At 35.4% G+C, this 19457-nt stretch overlaps 3 protein-coding genes across 4 annotated transcripts; 1 reads left to right on the top strand and 2 right to left on the bottom strand.

The window, feature by feature from the left end:
• Positions 1-35: 35 nt before the first annotated feature.
• LOC103957256 (protein TIME FOR COFFEE) lies at positions 36-4111 on the bottom strand. 2 transcript variants are annotated; one of them, XM_048585686.1, is made up of 9 exons: positions 3753-4111; positions 3542-3678; positions 3301-3445; positions 2877-3117; positions 2700-2763; positions 2532-2600; positions 2296-2427; positions 1868-2203; positions 36-1767 (listed from the first exon to the last, which is right to left on the bottom strand). In XM_048585686.1, the coding sequence occupies exons 1-9, from the start codon at positions 3979-3981 to the stop codon at positions 517-519; spliced, it is 2604 nt and encodes an 867-aa protein (XP_048441643.1). In that variant the 5' UTR covers positions 3982-4111; the 3' UTR covers positions 36-516. The 2 variants fall into 2 exon arrangements, with proteins under 2 accessions (XP_048441643.1, XP_009367669.2); XM_009369394.3 differs by having other exon boundaries at positions 2296-2430; positions 3753-4110.
• A 4528-nt stretch (positions 4112-8639) lies between these two features.
• Positions 8640-12235, bottom strand: LOC103957235 (ribosome-recycling factor, chloroplastic-like). Its single transcript, XM_048585505.1, has 11 exons — positions 11965-12235; positions 11632-11788; positions 11256-11325; positions 11028-11123; positions 10811-10908; positions 10254-10365; positions 9925-9966; positions 9555-9611; positions 9379-9429; positions 9041-9097; positions 8640-8873 (listed from the first exon to the last, which is right to left on the bottom strand). The coding sequence occupies exons 1-11, from the start codon at positions 12050-12052 to the stop codon at positions 8856-8858; spliced, it is 846 nt and encodes a 281-aa protein (XP_048441462.1). The 5' UTR covers positions 12053-12235; the 3' UTR covers positions 8640-8855.
• A 3715-nt stretch (positions 12236-15950) lies between these two features.
• LOC125478118 (mavicyanin-like) lies at positions 15951-17311 on the top strand. Its single transcript, XM_048585906.1, has 2 exons — positions 15951-16131; positions 16875-17311. Exons 1-2 carry the CDS (start codon positions 15951-15953, stop codon positions 17309-17311), a joined length of 618 nt encoding a protein of 205 aa, XP_048441863.1.
• The last annotated feature ends 2146 nt before the right edge of the window (positions 17312-19457 follow it).

Here is a 19457-nt window from a genome sequence, read left to right as displayed (position 1 = left end):
TGCTGGACAAAATTACAAGTAATGATATGCATAAATAATAATTAAAAAAAGGGATAAAATTGCTGTTCATAATTTTGTACAGAAAAAGAATTTGAGTGCTTTGCTTCATGGTCAAGAAAAAAGCTTTATCATATTTACACATCACCATCAGATGAGATCCCAAACTTACACTTTGTCAGCAACAACTAGGGTTACTGATCTTAAACAAGTTTTCGTTCTTCGAGATAGCGTGCCGCCGGAGCTGCACCACCCTTTTCGGGATCAAAAATTTAATACCGGTGAAACGGAGAATATTGTTGACTGAGAGACTTGTAGAGCAAGTAATTAGCAGAGTCACAGCATATGCTGCGGCAAATGTTATTCTAGTACTTGAGTTCAGAAATGTGGCTGGGACATGTGCTCAAGATTGATGGTAAGTTCCTCCTACAAGCAGAGTAGAAGATTAGGGCCATTACTGCTCGGCGAAGAATTCTGGGTTTATGTGACTGTCATGCAGAAATTGATGAAGAGTGGTTGTTAGTGGGTCTCTGTTGCCCTTGTGGTGCTAAGGCTGATTTCGGGTTTCCCGAACGATATCTGAGTCTGACCTTGTGAATCTCTTCCTTGTTGCAGGGGAAAACTCATGACTGTTGAGTTCTTCAACTGAGGAGATTGGTGATGGCTATTGCTTTGTATTAGAGCTTGTGAGGAAACTGGGGGGCTTTTCGGGACTTTGTCGGCAATAGCAGGTTGCTGCTTTTGCAACTGATGTGGGTTCTGCAGCTGAAATTGGAACATGTTCTGCTGTTGAGAATTTGATGACATGAAGTTGAGAGCTCTCGATGAATTGTCGAAAACAAGGGTCTGCTTCTGCCCAATACCTGATGAAGACTTCCCAGAAGCAGCTCTTGACCCATCTTCAGCGTTATTTGAACCACCATCGGTCTTCCCTTGGGATACTTGGTGGTGGTGATTCTTTTGCTGTGCAGCTTGAGGTGCTGGTGTGATTTTATACCCGTGCTGGGCCATATCTGGGAGGCTTTGAAATATTGCAGGATTTTGTTCCCTGGATGAAAAATTCAAGCATGTACCCGAGCCGTTGTTTCCAGTGATGGTGGAAAATGATATGCCATATGACTTAGATGGGATGAGCTCAACTCCACCCTTTAAGCCCTGCTGCTGGGATTGCTCAACACTGTTTCCATTGCCACCACCACCCATTGTCACATAAGGCATCAAGGTAAAGTTGACGGGTTGAAATGGAACCGAAAAAGTCTGCCCATAAACACTGTTCTGAGCATGAGCGGCAGCAGGAGATGCAGCATTCTCTACGTTCGCTTCACCCTCGAGCTTGCATTGTTGAGGCGATGGTGAGACATGCTGCTTTTGTGAGGTAAAAAAACTGTTGCTACTAAATTGTGCTTCCCTCAGTTTATGGGACTCATGTTGCCTGTGAGACGGTGATGAAGCCTTTGCGTTTTGATGAGATGGTTGGACTTGATGCTGAACATAGTAAGGGTGGAACATTTGATTTGAATAGAAAGGTGCGTTAAATACAGGCAATGCTTGAGCAGGGTTTCCTCTTCCAAACACTGGTGTTGTTCCTATATGAGTTGAAACGGGGAATTGATAGCCATTAAAGTTCACTAAAGAACTCTCCAGAGGTCTAGCAGATGAATGACTAGAGTGTGCTGCATTGTTTGTTGATTGCGCATATTTCAACGGGACAGATTGATTACTGGTTGGTGTAACTGTTGTTTGATCCTCAACCGCGAAAGTATGTCCATGCTACAATTAAGAAAGAACGGTGATAAATTTTCAAAACACTACTTGCTGATTTACATCCGCTCAACCGAAAATTGTAATGCAAATGGTGTAGAATACATACCATTTGACCACCAGCATAGGTTGGCTGAACTGAAAGCTGCATTTTATGTGATGTCTCTACGAAATTCGTAGCCTCAGAACTTCTTTCCTTTCCACTATGACTTGAAAACTTCGACGCAGCCTGCTCCTTTTTCTGCGAATGCTGAAGATTTGGACCTGATAAGCTTCCCAGCAATGGGATGTCTGGCTTGGTGCCACAAAGAGGAACAGAACCAGTTGCTGCAGGCCAGAAATCGTTTGTCTTCGCAACCTTCTGATGCAAGTAAATGTTGTGAGCAATGTGACGGTGGCTTGCGCATCTCTTCCGCCGCAGCTGAAACAGAAGGGAATCGGAAGGCTGCATTTTTGCACAGCAGCAAATTTCAGCCTTAAAAATTCAAGAAAACAAAAGAAAAAGGAAAGTTTTGGCGTAGCGAAAAGAATGGAAACCTGCAACGTCGCAGTGGATTTACTGGTACTATCTTGATTTGGATTGTCCTTAAGCTTCTGTTGCGATTTTTCTAGCAGGACTTCCTCCGCAAATGTTTCCCCTTTTTCTTCGTTCTTGACCATAACTTCAATCTTCTGCATTAAAACCAGGCAAAAACAGTTATGAGTAATTAAAAACTAAAAACGAAATAGTTATCAAACGAGCCTTGAAGAATTCAACGGGTGAGTCCTCTTACCATATCTAAATCTTGGGTAAGGGGTGGAGAATCTGTCAAGTCGTCATCCTGCTCCACAGGCGGAGGAGCCTGGTCGAAAATCCGGTCCCAGCGCATCAGTAAAATGCAGATAAACAGGCATTACTCTAAAGGCAACTAAAAGCGAAAACCCGAAAAACCAGAACTCACCATCAGATCAAATTCAAACCTTTCCTCCTCTCCCTTCCTCTTAAGCTCCAACCCAGTTGAAATCCTGACCATTTCCACCCATCAAAACAAAGAACTAATCAGATTTCGCTTTCGGGTTTACGGAATCAATCAAACTAAAAAAGGAAGCAGCAAAAGCAAAGATTCTTTGATGCTCACGCGTTTGTCCCCGTCGAATCTTCCCACGGAAACTCGGCTTTTGTGGCGATGCTGCTCTTTTCTTCCACGTATGGACTTCCGGCTTTCTCCTCGTGCGAGTCCATCGACCCTGATGCACCTTCAGAGCAAGCTTCAATCTTTTCCGGCCGGTCACTTTCTTCAACTTCAATTGCTTCAGCCACTGAGCTGCTTTGAACCGCCATTGAAGCACTTTCAGCATCCGGTTTCTTCTCCTCGGAGTCTGCAAATGCAAACAGAGAAAGAGAAAAATCATTAGACTCAGACGTGGGCGTAGCCATATTGACTAGAGCGGATGCGCGTCCCCATGTAGCTCAGTTCGTATTCCCTCCCTGCAATTTAGATTGTTTTTAAAGTAGAACACCGCTTGTATAAAAAATAAAAAACAGGAAACCGTCACTAATACCATTTCTACATGTTTTCGAATTCTGGGTTTGCTTCATAAGGCCATAGAGAACCTCAGCGATCTCAATCTCAATGGCGTCTTCCTCTTCTACAGGCCCTGAAGATTTCGACAGGTTTGGAATCCGAATCTTGGGTCCATTTGGTTTCTGCAAAATATGAATTCATGAGCTCAAATCTCAAAGCTTTCCAAAAAAATCTTCAAATCATAATTTTGTTTCTCGAAAAACAGAGAACTAGCTGACCATCGTCTTCCTCGATGAAACATTTGAGAAAGAAAGCGAAGCAGCTTTGAATCTCAGCTGCTGAAGACTCCGTTCTTCCTCCCCAACTCCTCCATGACTCCCAGAAGAGAAATTTTCATGCGACCTCTTTCCAGCAGCTGCAAAAAGGATATCAAATTTGCATACGAATTCCAAAAACAGAGCAAGAGAGTGCATTTGGACGTTGGTTTACCTGAGCGAGCTTTTCTGGGAACTGAAACTCCGATCATTTCACGGGCAGCCTTTAGCGGCGGCGGAGCTTGGTGGTCGGAAAAACCCAAGCTCTCTTCTGTGCTCTCTTGATCTTGATCTCCTCCTCTGTACCTCCTCTGTTTTTGGCTCTGGTCTCTCACGATTCTCTTCTGTTTTTTGCTTGCTGCCATGGTTGGCCTTCTTGTTTCTCTGCTTCTCTCCATGATCATCAAAACTCACAGAATGGAAGACAGAATCTCTCTCTCTCTCTCTCTCTCTCTCTAACTATGCGTGCAGATACAGATATGCCCCATGCAGTGAGAATCGCATATATCATTCTATTTGATATCTTGTGGATTCGATGGTCACTCTTTTGCAATAATTAACTCGTTGATTGTATCATAAAAGAAATAAGATGGTAAAATGACGTGTTATAATATTGGGGTTTATGAATTTTATTTCTTGAAAAAAAAAATTGAATAAAACATTGTGTTACATACATATTGATTTTATTCAATAAATTAGCGTCGTTTGACCTTTGAATTATTATCTCAACTGAAAGTAATCTCCTAAACTATTTTTTTAGTAAATTAATGCCTCGCGTTGTATTAAGTAAAATTTCATCCACTTTGCCTTCAAATACTGGACACAATTTTACCTTCAAGAGTAAATCACGTGCTAGTATTTGACAATGAATGAAATTTCATCGAATCTAACGATGAGAGGTTAATTGTCTAATTTCAAATATTCAAGGTTAACTTACCAAAAAAAAGTTTAAGGGTCAATTTCAACTAGGATAATAATTGAAAGAGTACAACGACAGTTTGTCCTAATTTAAAATAGCATATTGATTGTATAAATGAACTTATTGATTAAGAAAGAGTTTCCACTTCAAATAGTTAATAGTAAAACCTTGCACTCGAGGTCCTAAATTCAATTCCTCTTTCTTTTGTTTTGAAGCAAATTCCTCTTTCATATAATTTAAAAACAACAGTAGCACTTTATTAATTATTGTTGTATGCTTGTATTTTTGCTTTTAAAAGGACAAAGAATGGTGATGAATGGACGCAATATATTATTGAGAAAAACCAGATGGAGATCAACGCAAAACATTAGTTTAAAGATAAACTAGAAAAAGATACAATAAAGTACTATCAGTCGGATGCATTTTTATTCACCGTTCTTAAATATTTGTAATGATCATCATTTTCTTTATCACGGTTAAATGCGTTTAAATTTTAATATTCGTGTCTATCTATACATAATTTTAAAAGTTAAAATCATCTAACATTAATAACTACGATAATGAGTATCATCATTACTTAAGCGTGGTGATCAAAAGCCCCTATTCAGTATCATAATTCTCTAATGGCTGCACAAGTCTGTTCTTTCTTTATTTTAAACTAATTGCTTAGTCTTTCTTTTGTTTAATTAAATTGAAAGAAAGAAAAAAAGTACTTAAACAAAAAGCATGCTTCTTTGGCTTTTCAACACTTGTGTTTGACAGTTTGAGTACGCATTCTTCCAGAAAAAACTAAAGAAAGGAATCCACCCAACTTGCCCAATACTAGAAAAGTCATATTTTATTCCCTTTTCATTGTTTTCTTTTTCAAATAAAATAATGAACAAAACAAACCCTTGTTTATTCCATAACAATACTTTTTAATGTTAATCCTTAATTAATTGCATGCACATCTGACATCTCCCATAAATTTTCTTGTTAAGTAATACGTGAAGTTAGTAAACCTCGAGGAATGAGTATGATTTTTATTTATATGTTTATAAACAACCAAGGAATAAAAAAATTAAGTATATTCACATTAATTTTCGGTATCTAATATTGTTCGTGTTTAATATTTCATAATGTACTTTTATATATAAATTAGCGCTACAAAATGGTGAAACATTAATATCTCTAAAAATGCCCTTCATTAACACGTGTCAAAATGCTATTGGTGGGAATCATCAGTTGTCAATTCTTAGATGATGTTTTGGGAACTTAGAAAATTTTATATGAACTATGACCATATAAATAGAAAAGCGTAGTATAAGAAGGCTAAGGAGAGTCTCTGAAAAATGGGATTCTTTATCACCTCATTTATTGTATAATGTTTTATAATGTTAGCACGTGAATTGACGTTAAATTGTGAGTTGATAGAGTTCATAAAGAGTTTCAATTAAAGAGAGTTTCCTTAGCATTTCACGCACACTATTTACCATGCACACTATTGACATAATGCTAACTTACTAAACTGGTTTATGATTTGTTTGGAACTACTTTTAAAATGATTGAAAGTGCTTTTAGAGAAAATATTTTTGAGTTCCAAAAGTACTTAAAGTGCTTCCTGGTGCTTCTTACATGAAGTTTTCATGATTCACTTGCACTTTTTTTTTTTTGAGAATTAGTTTCAAAAAAAAATTACCAAAACATTTTCATTATTTTAAAAATACTTCCAAACAAGCCTAATTATACTAAATTTATTGTAATTTGACTTGAGCTATCCTCCACTTATTTTTTTTTAACATATTAATATGCTTGTACAACTAAAACATTATTATAAATTCTTTATTGGGAAAGAACATTGTATTTAGTGGGTTAAGACAAGATCATCCATCCTAGTGGCACCTTATTAATAAAATAAATAACAACAAATATTTAATAATTAGATCCAAAGTGCAAGCCGTTTGGATCGACAAAAGTCATATTTTTGTGTGGAAGGAATTATTATTATTTGTTAATGTGGCAAGCATTTTGATGTTCCACATTGTACAAAAGCACTTTTGGAAACGGTAATGAGTTAAAAATAAGCACCCCACAGCTTCCAATTAAAAATTAAATAATTAAATAATTATACCTAAAATAAATAAAGAGGATTTTAACGAAAAGCTTCTAGTACTATTCGCTTTAACGAAAATTCATATTTTTACACTAAAAAAATAATCATAGTACTATTCACTTTACCATTTATTTTGTCCTTATCGTTAAAACTCAAAGTTTTCAAACCATTTTAATTAGTTTTCCTACAAATAAAAGAGAGTTTTAACGAAACACTCCTAGTACTGTTCATTTTTAACGAAAAATCACATTTTTATCTTTCTTGGTACTATTCATTTACACATTTATTTATCATTTTTTATCAAAACTAAAAATTTTTGAGAACTTTTTGGTAGTTTTCCTTAAATAAAAATCACACAGCTGGTCGAGAAGGTCGTCGTGGTCAAGGAAAGTAGTACAATTTAATAATTAAAATGTGAACATTTATTTATTTTTTAATTTAGTGGTGAATTCATGGTTGGCTTAGGGTTTGAAACTTTGAAGAGACTGGATATACTATTTGTTTTTGAGCTGAGATCGATAAGAACTCCGGACAAATGTTCAAACTTCAAACTCAAATGTTTATTTTGCAAAATTTTATGCATATTTTGCGTTTCAGCTTCCAAAAGAAGCATCAAACATGCAATTGCTACATTTTCAATTTGTTAATAGCATGAAGAAATATATTTAATCAAAGTCACTTTCATCAATTTTTTTTTCCTTCGAGCCATATCTAAACTGGTTATTTCAATCTAAGCTATTGAGAGGGGATTCAAGCTTAAGTGTAGAAGAAAAGATACATTGCTTTGATAAGACCTGTAAACAGATCGATTTTATTGAGTTTGGATCAGTTTTAACCTGATATATTAAGTTAACAGATCACTCAAAACTAACCTATTAAATTAATGGGTCACTCGTGTCAAATGTAAAGTGTGCATATGGAGAAAAATAGTGTGTTGAAATTAGCTTTCGTATTGGTTGTGAAAACATATCATGGTGAAAATGATTTTTTATTTAGTGTATGTCGATGAAAGTGGGCCAAACATAGGAGTTCTTTGGATTAAATATCTGGAAAGAGGCTTATGAGTTATGACGAATATGACTTGTGAGTAGTCAAATAATTAAAAGCAAATAAAACTTTATCTTATCTTTCTTTTGCATATATACACTGAAAAGGACTCACTAGAACTGAAAAAAAGTAGCAATCACCAATGCAACCCTTATTGCCAAGGAAAAAAGTGATGGCCCTAAAATGGTGATTTTCCAATGGCATGTTGAATTTATTCTGAAAAGTTATGGATCGGGGAAGTCAAGCATCAACACGTATAAAAAATAAGTGTAGCATAGTTGAGAATATTTTCCTGGATGTGTTGGCATACGAGAAAGGACAAGATTAAAAACAGGGTTATTCAAGGTAAAGTAGGAGTGACCACAATTGAAGATAAGATGAGAGAAAATCAGTTAAGTTGGTTTTGACATGTAAACTAAAGACTTATAAATGCTCTGATCAGAAGATGCGATTGTAAAAAAAAAGACTCAAAGTAAAATAGGTGGAGAAAGACCTAGAAAGACTTGGAAAGAGACTCTAAAAAATGACATGAAATACTTTGAGCTAACGAAAGACTTGACGTAAAATAATGTTTCTAGATAGGGTTGTATGGAAGAATATCTATATGACGGGACCAAATCACCAAATGCCTTTTCTTTCTTCTTTATGCATTGGAGGGTAGGGTAAGGTTGGATTGGGTTTGTGGGTTTCTAGGGTAGGGTCACAAGACAACGAATCGAACGATGGGACAAATGCCATGTTACGACTAATGAAGTGGTTCTCCTAGATAAGCCAAGCTTCACGTTGATGCTATACTGCTTTCCTTTTTGAGGGAAACTTCGGAAAGTTGCTTGACTAGGGTAGTTCTTAAATTGACATGAAATCGGATGAGACCAAAATATAGAGGTCTTATACCTTTGCCAGAGCTATCGTACGGATGATGCAGTTAGTATGCCCTTACACAAGTTTTTCTCTTCCTTTTCATGAAAATCTACATTATTTTACGAGAATAATAACAATGGCAGTGAACTGTGAATATAAAGACTTCTGATTGAAATTTGAAAGCCTTGCAACTGAACAGTTGCATGTATTTTCCAATGTCTGGTTATCTCAAAAAGGTGCTTTGTAGAGGTGGAGGGTTATAAACAGCACTGCAAATTATCCGCACACGGAAGAGGAACACCTATAAAGGTTTCGATATAGAAGCTCAACCATTTACATCATCAGCGCATGAACAATCACTAAACCTTCAGCAACTCCTGAAACACAGTTTGTAATTTACGTTAAACTTCGAGATTTGATTCTGTAGTGGGCGAAAAAATCATCGAATGACTTAGGTTAACATTAGAATCAGCATGCACTACAATTATGCTGTAGATAACGCAGATGTTCGCAAATGTAGTAGATAATCAAATGGAGGTACTACCTTCTCTTTTTGTTTGAATATGGCATCAAGTTTCTTCACATACTCATCCGTCAATTTCTGTGTGAAGGAAATAGTTAAACATTGTATCATCCAGTAACAGTTTAAACTCAACTCAAGTTCAATGGTGCTAGAAATGACAAATTTCGAGAATATACTTTCTACTGTAACCTTTGAAATGAAACTCCAATCTATCGTGAAACAAGAAATAGGTGCCGGATATAACTCGAACAGATGTCAAAGAAACCAATCAGTCAGTTGGTTTCTTTGTCACCAGGGAAACTATGATACCTGGTTTTGTTCGCATAAAAATAGCGAAGTATACAAAAGCTATAGATTACCTGCAAGTCACTTGATAAGTCCTTGACATTATCTTCAGAGAGCTTTTTTCCCTTTAGGAAAAAAAAAAAAAAGTTGTTGGCAATCAGTAAAAGTAAAATGGTTGGGGGTGGGGTAAGCAGATGCCAGGAAGTGAGAAAGAAAGAGAAGTTGTGGGGGTGGGCTTTAAGATTCAAACCTTCTCAAGTTTTTCAAGAGTTTTTAAAGCATCCCTTCTTATGTTCCTCAATGCCACCTACAAATGTGGAGTAATAGGTATTTCAGAAAAACAAGATCAATTGCTTTAAAGTATAAATGAATGAAATCCTAACGGTAGCAAAGACAGCATTTCTAAGATGCAGTATATGCTATGTACTTTTGCTTCAATATGGTGCCATGATGAGACCTCACCATGAACAACAGAAAGGAAAGGGAGCTGGGGGTGGTGATCAGTTATGTAGTATATCAGTTTGTGTGATCTGATTAAGCATATGTCCAACAGCCAAAACCTCGAAAGTCTCAAAACATTAAACCATCAATCAGCCAAAGATGCTACAGTAAGTCTGTACCTTTCCTTCTTCTGTCTGTTTTGCCACAATTTTTGACAACTCCTGCAATGAAAAATGAAAAAGAAAAAGGAAGCACTTGTTAAAGAACATGACTGATTATTAGCGTCATCAGAAACAGAAGAATAATACTTACATATCCTTGATATATTTCATAATTTCCTGTATACTTGATTTATGATCACCAAGGTATAAACAATTTTCCCATCCAATAAAATCATCATACAAATGATTACATCTCAGTACATGTACGTTGGCCAATAAAATAGGAAGAGCTGAAAAGTCCTTAGGTTAGTTATATAATGAACTCGAAGATTAAAATGAGAACACACCTTCCTTCTGTCTGACGTAAGTTGAGGTAGAGTCAATCGAATTACTTCTCCATCATTATTTGGAGTCAAACCAAGATTAGAGCTAACGATGGCCTTCTCTATAGCCTTTAAGCTGATAAAAAAGGATGCACCATTTAGAAAAAATGATTACTAATCGACATGATCAGTTGATATCAAATGCATTCTTCCAATAGAAGACAGGCTCTTTACAGCTAAACATCATCCATATTTCTTTTAGGTTATCAAAAGAGAAGGCAGTAAATTTCACTGGAACAATCACCAGCATATATAATTTTACCATGCACTCCATCTACTTATTCTACATACATACAGAGAAAATCTTAAATAGCTCCTATTGGAGAAGAGCTTGCCCACTAGCTAGCATTTTCAGCTGGGTCTTAAGTAAGTTTATAATGCGCCTTTCCTCCTCTCATTTTGGATAAATTTAGCAGTGGCTAGTCCAAAGCAGACATGTCTACTGCAAGGCTACGAAATGCAGCATGGTGCACTGAGCTTATATGACCATTACTAGTTTCATACATTTACTTATGAAATACCTGGATTTGTCGTATGGCTGAACCAAGAAGGAACTTGCATCAGGAGAACTAATATTAGCAATGGTCTTCAAGCCAACTGGGCTTCCATAGTATTCAACCTAAAAGAGTATTGTGTTATAACTAACCTAAGAGGAAAAATAATAACACTACCGCGTTCTCAATCTACACAAAAATGAATTGTAAAAGTAGCTAGACAACCCCCTAAGTTAATTCATACCTCAATCTTATCCAGCATGGCCGGGCTTGCCCTCCCTGTCCTAATAGAATTGAAATTGGATCGTACGGTTTCAAGAGTCTTTTCCATCCTTCCTTCCTGAAATACAACTAACATTCTCAATACAAGTTTGTTCTTCCTTACCCAACGGAAAAATCCAATGAGCCTTAAATCCATCCAACCTAATTTCATACTACATGTTTTATGAAACGATATCATAATCAAGCTTACAGTATCTTTCTTTATCAAAGACTTCTCTGCTTCTATTTCTTCGATAGTAGCAGCCCTTACAATTCCAGCTCTGGACATGAAAAAGATATTAGAAGGTAAATCAGCCCACTACACAACCAATAACTCATCACAATTCACTTAACCATCATGTCTGCGCTACGCAACCCAAATTCCCATTGCATTCTCAAATTACGAGGATACATCAACAAATATAAAGTCTCAAGCAACAACTGAGTCGTGTCGTTTAAAGTATATTGTTGTTACATGTTAAGCCAACAATGCAATTCTAACCCAATTTTCAATCCCATACAAAATTACAAACAACAACAACAACAACAAGCCACAGTATTAATTCTGTGGCACAAATAAAACTTGCCTCTTTTGGAACAATTGCTTCTTCACAACAATGGGATTGCCTGAAAACTTCGCAGCGCTGTCCTCAGACCTCACATAGCTAGCAGATGAGCTCCATGAGCACATCTTAACAGTTCTAGGCTGGCATTTCTTACAAGCCGGTCCTCCGCCACAAGAATCTGCAAAATTTTCAACTTTTACAGCATTTAGCATGCTAAAACAAAACAAAACCGAGCTACAAACTCAGCCCACTAATTTATGGAGGATTACAGTATTGAAATCCAAAAGGGTCCATTGGAAATTCGAAAGCAAGTAACAAAGTTCATCAAATAATACTGACTAATGGGTTATGTACCTCGAATCGAAAGCAGGGTTTTGGGAGGGTTTTGCTTGGGCTGGAGGACGAAGCGGACAGGGGTTGCTGGGGAGCAGTGGGTCGCCATGAAAGCCGAGGACTTTTGTTCGGATTGAAGCTTTTGGGGCTGAGATATTTATCTCTGAAAACATATAACAGTGAAGTAGTGACTGTGATGCAATTACAAAATGGTCGGAGCCTGTGAAAGATGACAAGGAAGAACACTGAGGAGGAGAGGAGGGAACGTTCTGGGGCTGGTCTGGATAAGAATTTTGGCCTTCGCTATTTTAATTTTGGGATTTGTTTGTATCCTCGTATTAGATAATCCAAAGCCGGGATGGAGATATCCTGCACTTGTGCGGGAATGTACGAGTTACCAAAACCGCGGGGCTTCCATTACTTTTTCTTTTCGTATTATGCACCCGTATTCTGATTTTCACGCATCTATTTTAAATTCTTCCGCACGGCTATTAATTAAATAAATCAAATGAAAACAACGGCTCAATATTATATAAGAGAAAATAAAAGAAGTGTACTTTATCATTTTCTTAAGCACATTTATCCCTAATTTAAGGCATACACACAACACAAAGGCCTTATTGTAGTAGAAAACATCTCTAGCATTCAAGACATGGTCCTACTATCATTATCCATCCAGTAGTGTCTTTCGTTACAAAAGAGTCTTTCACATATGGTTGGAGGCTGGAGGGTAGGCCTGGCAAACGGGTCGTGTCTGTCGTGTTCGTGTCGTGTCACATCCGTTAAGAAAAAAAAAAAATTTTAAATTTGCACATACCACATATTGCCACATAAATATTACTTCAAAACATTTTTCGTTTAAGTAATATATCTACACTTGAAAATAAGAGCCTAATAAAAAAATAATACATACACTACTAATCTATAACAAATATTAAATGTGCAAGGATATGCAAAATGAAAGAGTTTTTGTTTTCAAGATTGTAAGTCTTTCTCAAACGTTTACACCTCCATCTACAAAATCTTCAATTTACATCGATCATCATGAAATTGTATCGGAACTTTGGTTTGATCTATTGCCTTCAAGAGTTATGTTAAAGATGTTTTCAGTAAGGTTTTCCACGTCAGAACTCTCTTCTGCATAAACTAAGTATAGAAAAACCAAACATTAAAAATCATTCAAATTATGAGAAGTTTACCAAAATAATTATGAAAAGAAATAAAATAATAATACTATATCATATAAAAATATATTAAAATAACCGTTAAATCGTGATTTTTCGTTTATAACCGTCAAAAAGCTTTGTCCCGTTACTTGATATTTAAATGTTTGTTTTTTGTGATTTTTTGTTGATGTGATCTCCAAGTATATACAAATAATTTTGATGGTTTGGATTGTTGAAATTAGTTTTGGAGAATTCGTATCCCATCAAAACGATAAATTGACTAACACTTAAGAGTTTATTTATACTTTCATTAAGTATAACATAAGATTTTGTGGTATCCACGTGTGTAAATATTTTAAATTGAAGATCGAATTCATTCATTGTATTCATATAGGGTAAAGGAGTGTAGCTATAAAAAATCATCAAAATCAGAGTTAAAATAATCGTTAAATCGTGATTTTTCGTTTATAACCGTCGAAAAGCTTTGTCCCGTTACTTGATCTCTGAATATTTGTTTTTTGTGATTTTTTGCTGATATGATCTCCAAGCATATACAAACAAGTTTGACAGTTTGAATCGTTGAAATTAGTTTTGAAGAATTTGTATCCCATCAAAACGATAGATTGACTAACACTTAGAGTTTATTTATACTTTCATTAAGTATAACATAAGATTTGTGGTATACACTTGTGTAATATATTTTAAATTGAAGATCGAATTCATTCATTGTATTCATATAGGGTCAAGGAGTGTAGCTGTAAAAAAAATATCAAAATCGGAGTTAAAATAACCGTTAAATCGTGATTTTTTGTTTATAACCGTCGAAAAGCTTTGTCTCGTTACTTGATCTATGAATGTTTGTTTTTTGTGATTTTTTGCTGATGTGATCTCAAAGCATATACAAACAAGTTTGACGGTTGGGATCATTGAAATTAGTTTAAGAGAATTCGTATCCCATAAAAACAATAGATTAACTAACACTTAGAGTTTATTTATACTTTCATCAAGTATAACATAAGATTTTGTGATATCCACTTGTGTAAATATTTTAAATTGAAGATCGAATTCATTCATTGTATTCATATAGGGTAAAGAAGTGTAGCTATAAAAAATCATCAAAATCGAAGTTAAAATAACCGTTAAATCGTGATTTTTAGTTTATAACCGTCGAAAAGCTTTGTCGCGTTGCTTGATCTCTGAATGTTTCTTTTTTGCGATTTTTTGTTGATGTGATCCCAAAGCATATACAAACAAGTTTGATAGTTGGGATCGTTGAAATTAGTTTCGGAAAATTCGTATCCCATCAAATTCCAATGGCGTGTATATATATATATATATATATTTATTAAGTAGATTTAAATCTATTTATTTTGTACGTACAATTGACTGGTACACGGAGTAGTACATCACGTGTGACATTATAAAAATAGTGAGATATGTTATATGTGTGATAAAAAGTTAATAACTTAAAAAAAAAAAAAAAAAATTTCTCACCACTTCTATTAATTTTCATTTTTCCCTTTCTTTTTTGTTTCATTTTCAACTTTTCTTATAATTTTCACTTTTCCCTCCAGCATCTTTCCCTAATTCCCTCACTTTTTTGTTTCATTTTCAACTTTTCTTATAATTTTCACTTTTCCCTCCAGCATCTTTCTCTAATTCCCTCACTTTTTTGTTTCATTTTCAACTTTTCCTATCATTTTCATTTTCCCTCCATTTTTCTTCAAAAATACGGTAGGAATGGAATGGAATGGAATCAAATCAACGGATGCATCATGCATCATGCATATTAATTAATAATTATTATAGTTTTTTATAAAATTTAATTCAAAATTTAATATATATAATTATTATAGACTTTATAGTTAATTTAATATATATATATATATATTTATTATAGTTTTTAGGGATATAAAATTGTTAAATTAATGTATATAATTATTACAGTATTTTTTTAGGGTTATAAAATTATAAAAATAATATTCTGCTTATAGTGTATCGTGTTACCCACGTGTATACCCGAATCAACCCGTTATCTTAACAAGTGCTTATCGGGTTACCCGATAACGACCCGATTCGTTATCGTGTCGACCCAAACGCTTATTAATTTCGTGTCGTGTGTTATCGGGTCGTGTCAGGAATTACCAGGCCTACTGGTGGGACACCAAAACACATGGGTCGGACCAATCACATGTTGAGGCAACATAACTTACAATTTTCTACCAATGGTAGAGAAGCATCTCTAGTAGGTTGGACAGTCCGATCCTTTATATTTTGGTGTGACTCAACCTCTGAAATTCAAGTTTGGTTCGGTTTCAAAGCGTTGTAAAATTATGAATCCAAGTCAACTAGATGACCTAATTTGTGGTAGATTGAGGCCCAAAACCATTGGACCGGTTAACCCAGATTTATTCAAATGGGAAGGATTGATTGCAACCTACCAAACACAAGAGTGAACATATTTTTAGCATTACCATAAAATCTAGCCACATTTATTGCCTTGTAATACGATTCTTGTTTTTTTAATTTTGATAAGATATGATTTTGTACTTAAGATTCAAGAAATGATCTTTCTATACCAGAAGAATTACTGGATCGGACGCGTCAGATCAACAATCAAAGATTGTTTTCGTAATTGCCATAATTTAAATACCAATTTTTGGTTAAGAATAATATTTGGATTTCATTTCCTGAATTTGCACCATTGAGTTTTACTATATATAAATGCTCTTATAGGTGCTCTTCATCACAGTTGACTCCGAAATTCCGAGATATAATCTTTATATTTTACTGAATTTCTGTGGTCACAGATATCCGTGTTGTCTTAATATTTGATTAGCCATGGCTTTCGTGAAGGATTACTCACTGGTTTCTTCCGTGGTAATGGTGGTGGCTTTGTTTGGGGTGTGTTTTGGTGGTACTGTGTACAAGGTGGGTGACTCCCATGGGTGGACAGCCAAAGATGGTTTTAATTACAAGGAATGGGCAGCTAGCAAGACCTTTTATGTTGGAGACACCATCGGTAATAAGCAATTGTTTCCCCTTATTTTTCACCCTATTTTGATATGGATTTAACTAGGGTTTCTGATAAAGATTAATTAGGGTTTTGTTCTTTCCTGTGCGCAGTTATATATGCTTGTGGTTTAATCTTATTGTATAAATGGGGCTATGATTGTTTGATATAGTCTTTACTTTGTCAGAAGATGTTTGAGTTTGAACTTTGTGGGAGTAACCATTAAATTAAATTTCATGATGTGAAACCCTATATCACTTGTTTGTAAAAATAAATTAAAAAACTTTAAAATTTGGTATTATGAGACTATTTTCTAATATGTGAGGATAGGTAGGTTTTTTTTTTTTCTAAAAAAAAAAGGGGAATAGCTGGTGGTTTTGTTACGGCAGCCCACCCTTCCGTGAAATAAATATCAACCTAACCAAGAACTAGTTGTTGTGTTCTCAATTTAGTATAATCCTCGCTCATGAGTATTTCGATACCATATTTTTTTTTCCTAAATAAAGCTCCTAAAAGTCCATTTTATTGTCAAAATTGCTTAAAACATTGTTTTGAAGAGAAAAAAAAAATCATAAACTCAACTTTATTTATTCACACTATTATAAGCTTATAGCACCCGAAATTACGTTGATAGTGGATAGGTTTTTTTCTCTGAATATTTTTTATTTTCAAATGTTTCTCTCCAACGCCACGTTCTTTTAGTGGTAGCGCAAATCAACTATCTTTACAGTGTGGTATTATTGCATGTGCAGTTTTTGAGTACAATGCCAAGGAGCACAATGTGGCCCAAGTGACCCACGGAAATTTCAATGCCTGCAACTCAACGGATGCAATCACCACCACCGCCTCCGGCAACGACAGTATAAAGTTGACGAAACCTGAACACTTGTTCTACATTTGCGGTGCCCCCGGTCACTGCCAGGCCGGCCAGAAGGTTGACATCAGAGTTGTTGCTTCATCATCAAGCCCTAATGCATCAAGTCCGAGTCACACCCCACCACCCAGTTCTTCAAACCCTAATGCATCAAGTCCGAGTCACACCCCAGCTCCCAGTTCTTCAAACCCTAATGCATCAATTTCACCTGCTCCTGTCTCACCCAAGAAGAGCAGTGCTCCATTTGTCCAGTCTTCTAATGGGCTACTTATACTTGTGATGATTATGGGGGTTCTTGCTTCTTTTTATGAATAGTGTAATTGGTTTTTGTTATTCGTTTGTTTTATATAACGGAGCTTAGAGGTGGGGGTTAGGCTAAGTTTCACAATGAATTATCAATAATTTGGTATATAAATGTTGTTTTTGATAATTGAACTTAAGATATTCCACTTTCAAGTGAAAAATTAGTTGTTTTAATGTAATTAGAACATAGATTAATTTCTTTAATTATCCGTTACAGATGTCGATAAAACTAAATTTAATCGTATTGTTGAGTAAGCCCTAATACCTAATTGTTTTGATGATGCCATGAAAGTAAGGTCACTTGATATATAATAAGATGATTGCAGAAATTAGTACGTATGTAGCAGTACACATTTCAGTACATGTTCAGGTTGGCCAATGCAAGAGGAAGAGACAAAAAGCAAAACACCGTTTGGTGGTCATTTTTAGCTAATTTTTATTTACAAGAAATGATAGAGTGAATATGCTCAAACAAACAACTTGATTGAATCTCTAAATGGCTATCACATGCACGAAAAACTACAACTTCTCCCAACATAAATCTGTTATAATGACGATAAAAGTAACAGATTGTACAAACGACTACAACCGGCCAACGCCGAATATGAGGCCACACAAAGTCATCGCAACGGATTCTTTGACACGCTTTGCAAAATTGCTTTTGCAGTTTTTAAGTACGAAGCCAATAAGCAAGGTGTTATGCAACTTGAAGTAAAACATTTCGAAAAGTGCAAGACAAAACATCCAATGGTTACCCTTTCACTCTAGCAGAGATCATAATGTGCGCATACATTTAAAGTCTTAGTCCATCACGTTTAAGTTCGAGCCCAATCCCTTAGAACCCAAGCCCAACTCACTCAGATCCAAGCCCAGCCCCTCAGCCACGCTCCAAGCCCTACTGAAAGCCCAAGCCCAAGCCACCGGACCAAGGCCAAGCCATACTCCAGCCCATCCTAGGGCCCATCCAAAGGGTACCTATCATGCAAGTTTTGATGGCTGTGGCGGTCCTGGCTTAAATTCCTTAAGATGAGTTCATGAAAAATACTCTTTCATTTAATTTTATTGAAATATTATTAATTTTGGTTTTAGTGTTAATATCTCCAACCCCATCATTATTTTGGTGTTTATTAATATTTTGTATGCTGTTTCATATATCAATAATAAAGTATCTATGTTGATGATAATTTATTCGTTATTTTAGTAGAATTTTGATACTTTGATTTATATTTTTAATGTAGGACATTCGACTTTCTTTAGAGGAAAAAGTAGTGAAACAGATGAATTTTGGAGTGATTCCAATTGAAGGATGTTCATGAGTCTGTTAACTTGTTCAGGTCAAAGTTTTGGATTTTTCTACCGAGCGATTTATTTATAGCGATGAAATAAAGGAGCAGCATAGAGTGCTGCCAAACTGATGTTTTGGGCTTCTTTGGGCTTTTTGACGTCCAAAATGGTGTCTTTTGGGTTCGAGGCTTTCTGCAATTATGTTTAAGACATCTCAAGCTTTAATTCAAGTCTTTTTGGGCATGTGTTTGGAGCCCTGTAAGTCAAAAAACGTGGCTGATTTGTGGCTGGGCAGATTTCCCATATTTGATTAGGATTATGTTTCCTATTTTATTTGGTTTCCTAGTATTATTCTAAGACCTTTTCTAGGTAGGGTTTTATTTTCTAGTAGTATAAATAAGGCTATTAAGCCATGAGAGAAAAGAGGGGAGGAGAGAAAGCAATACTTTGCCTTTAGAGAGATTTTGACGATTCAAGTTTACTTTCAAGGTGTTTTCTATCCATGTTTTAATAATATTTTGTGTTATGATTGTTAGTAACTAGTTTCGTTTGCTAGAGCGAGGCTGCGAGCCTTAGCAATAATATGTAGTTTCTTTTCAATTTAGTTATGAATTTATGCATGCGAGTTTTGAATTATTAATCACCAGTTTAAATTATCTAATTGTTTTAATGATTGGCCATCATTAGGATATTTAGAAAAGTAATTTGATGCAATTTTGACGAAGGGTTGTCCCTAAAATTGACTAAGGCTTCTTGTGGTTAATATGTGTAACTTCTTAGGATGGATGACACGTATTAAAAGTTGAATGGTTTTTCAAAAGATTTTCACAAAACTTAATAAGTTTTGCATGTTCACATTCGATATGGACTGCTA

The sequence above is a fragment of a genome, unplaced genomic scaffold, assembly GCF_019419815.1.
Source record: "Pyrus x bretschneideri cultivar Hongxiangsu unplaced genomic scaffold, Pyrus_bretschneideri_v1 Contig23, whole genome shotgun sequence".
NCBI classification, from domain to species: domain Eukaryota; kingdom Viridiplantae; phylum Streptophyta; class Magnoliopsida; order Rosales; family Rosaceae; genus Pyrus; species Pyrus x bretschneideri.
Note: the sequence above shows the minus strand (reverse complement) of the source record. Positions and strands in the feature narration are given on the sequence as shown.

Bases quoted from the DNA above. Each gene is read 5' to 3' on its own strand.
- LOC125478118 (XM_048585906.1), top strand. From the start codon at position 15,951: ATGGCTTTCGTGAAGGATTACTCACTGGTTTCTTCCGTGGTAATGGTG. The intron at 16,132-16,874 runs GTAATAAGCAAT...TTGCATGTGCAG, and splicing joins TTATGTTGGAGACACCATCG to TTTTTGAGTACAATGCCAAG.
- LOC103957256 (XM_009369394.3), bottom strand. From the start codon at position 3,981: ATGATCATGGAGAGAAGCAGAGAAACAAGAAGGCCAACCATGGCAGCA. The intron at 2,431-2,531 runs GTAAGAGGACTC...GTTTTAATGCAG, and splicing joins TTACCCAAGATTTAGATATG to AAGATTGAAGTTATGGTCAA. The intron at 1,768-1,867 runs GTATGTATTCTA...TCTTAATTGTAG, and splicing joins CCTATGCTGGTGGTCAAATG to CATGGACATACTTTCGCGGT.
- LOC103957235 (XM_048585505.1), bottom strand. From the start codon at position 12,052: ATGGCGACCCACTGCTCCCCAGCAACCCCTGTCCGCTTCGTCCTCCAG. The intron at 11,326-11,631 runs GCAAGTTTTATT...TTTCATGTCCAG, and splicing joins AAGCAATTGTTCCAAAAGAG to AGCTGGAATTGTAAGGGCTG. The intron at 10,366-10,810 runs GTATTTCATAAG...CTTTTTTATCAG, and splicing joins CAGCCATACGACAAATCCAG to CTTAAAGGCTATAGAGAAGG.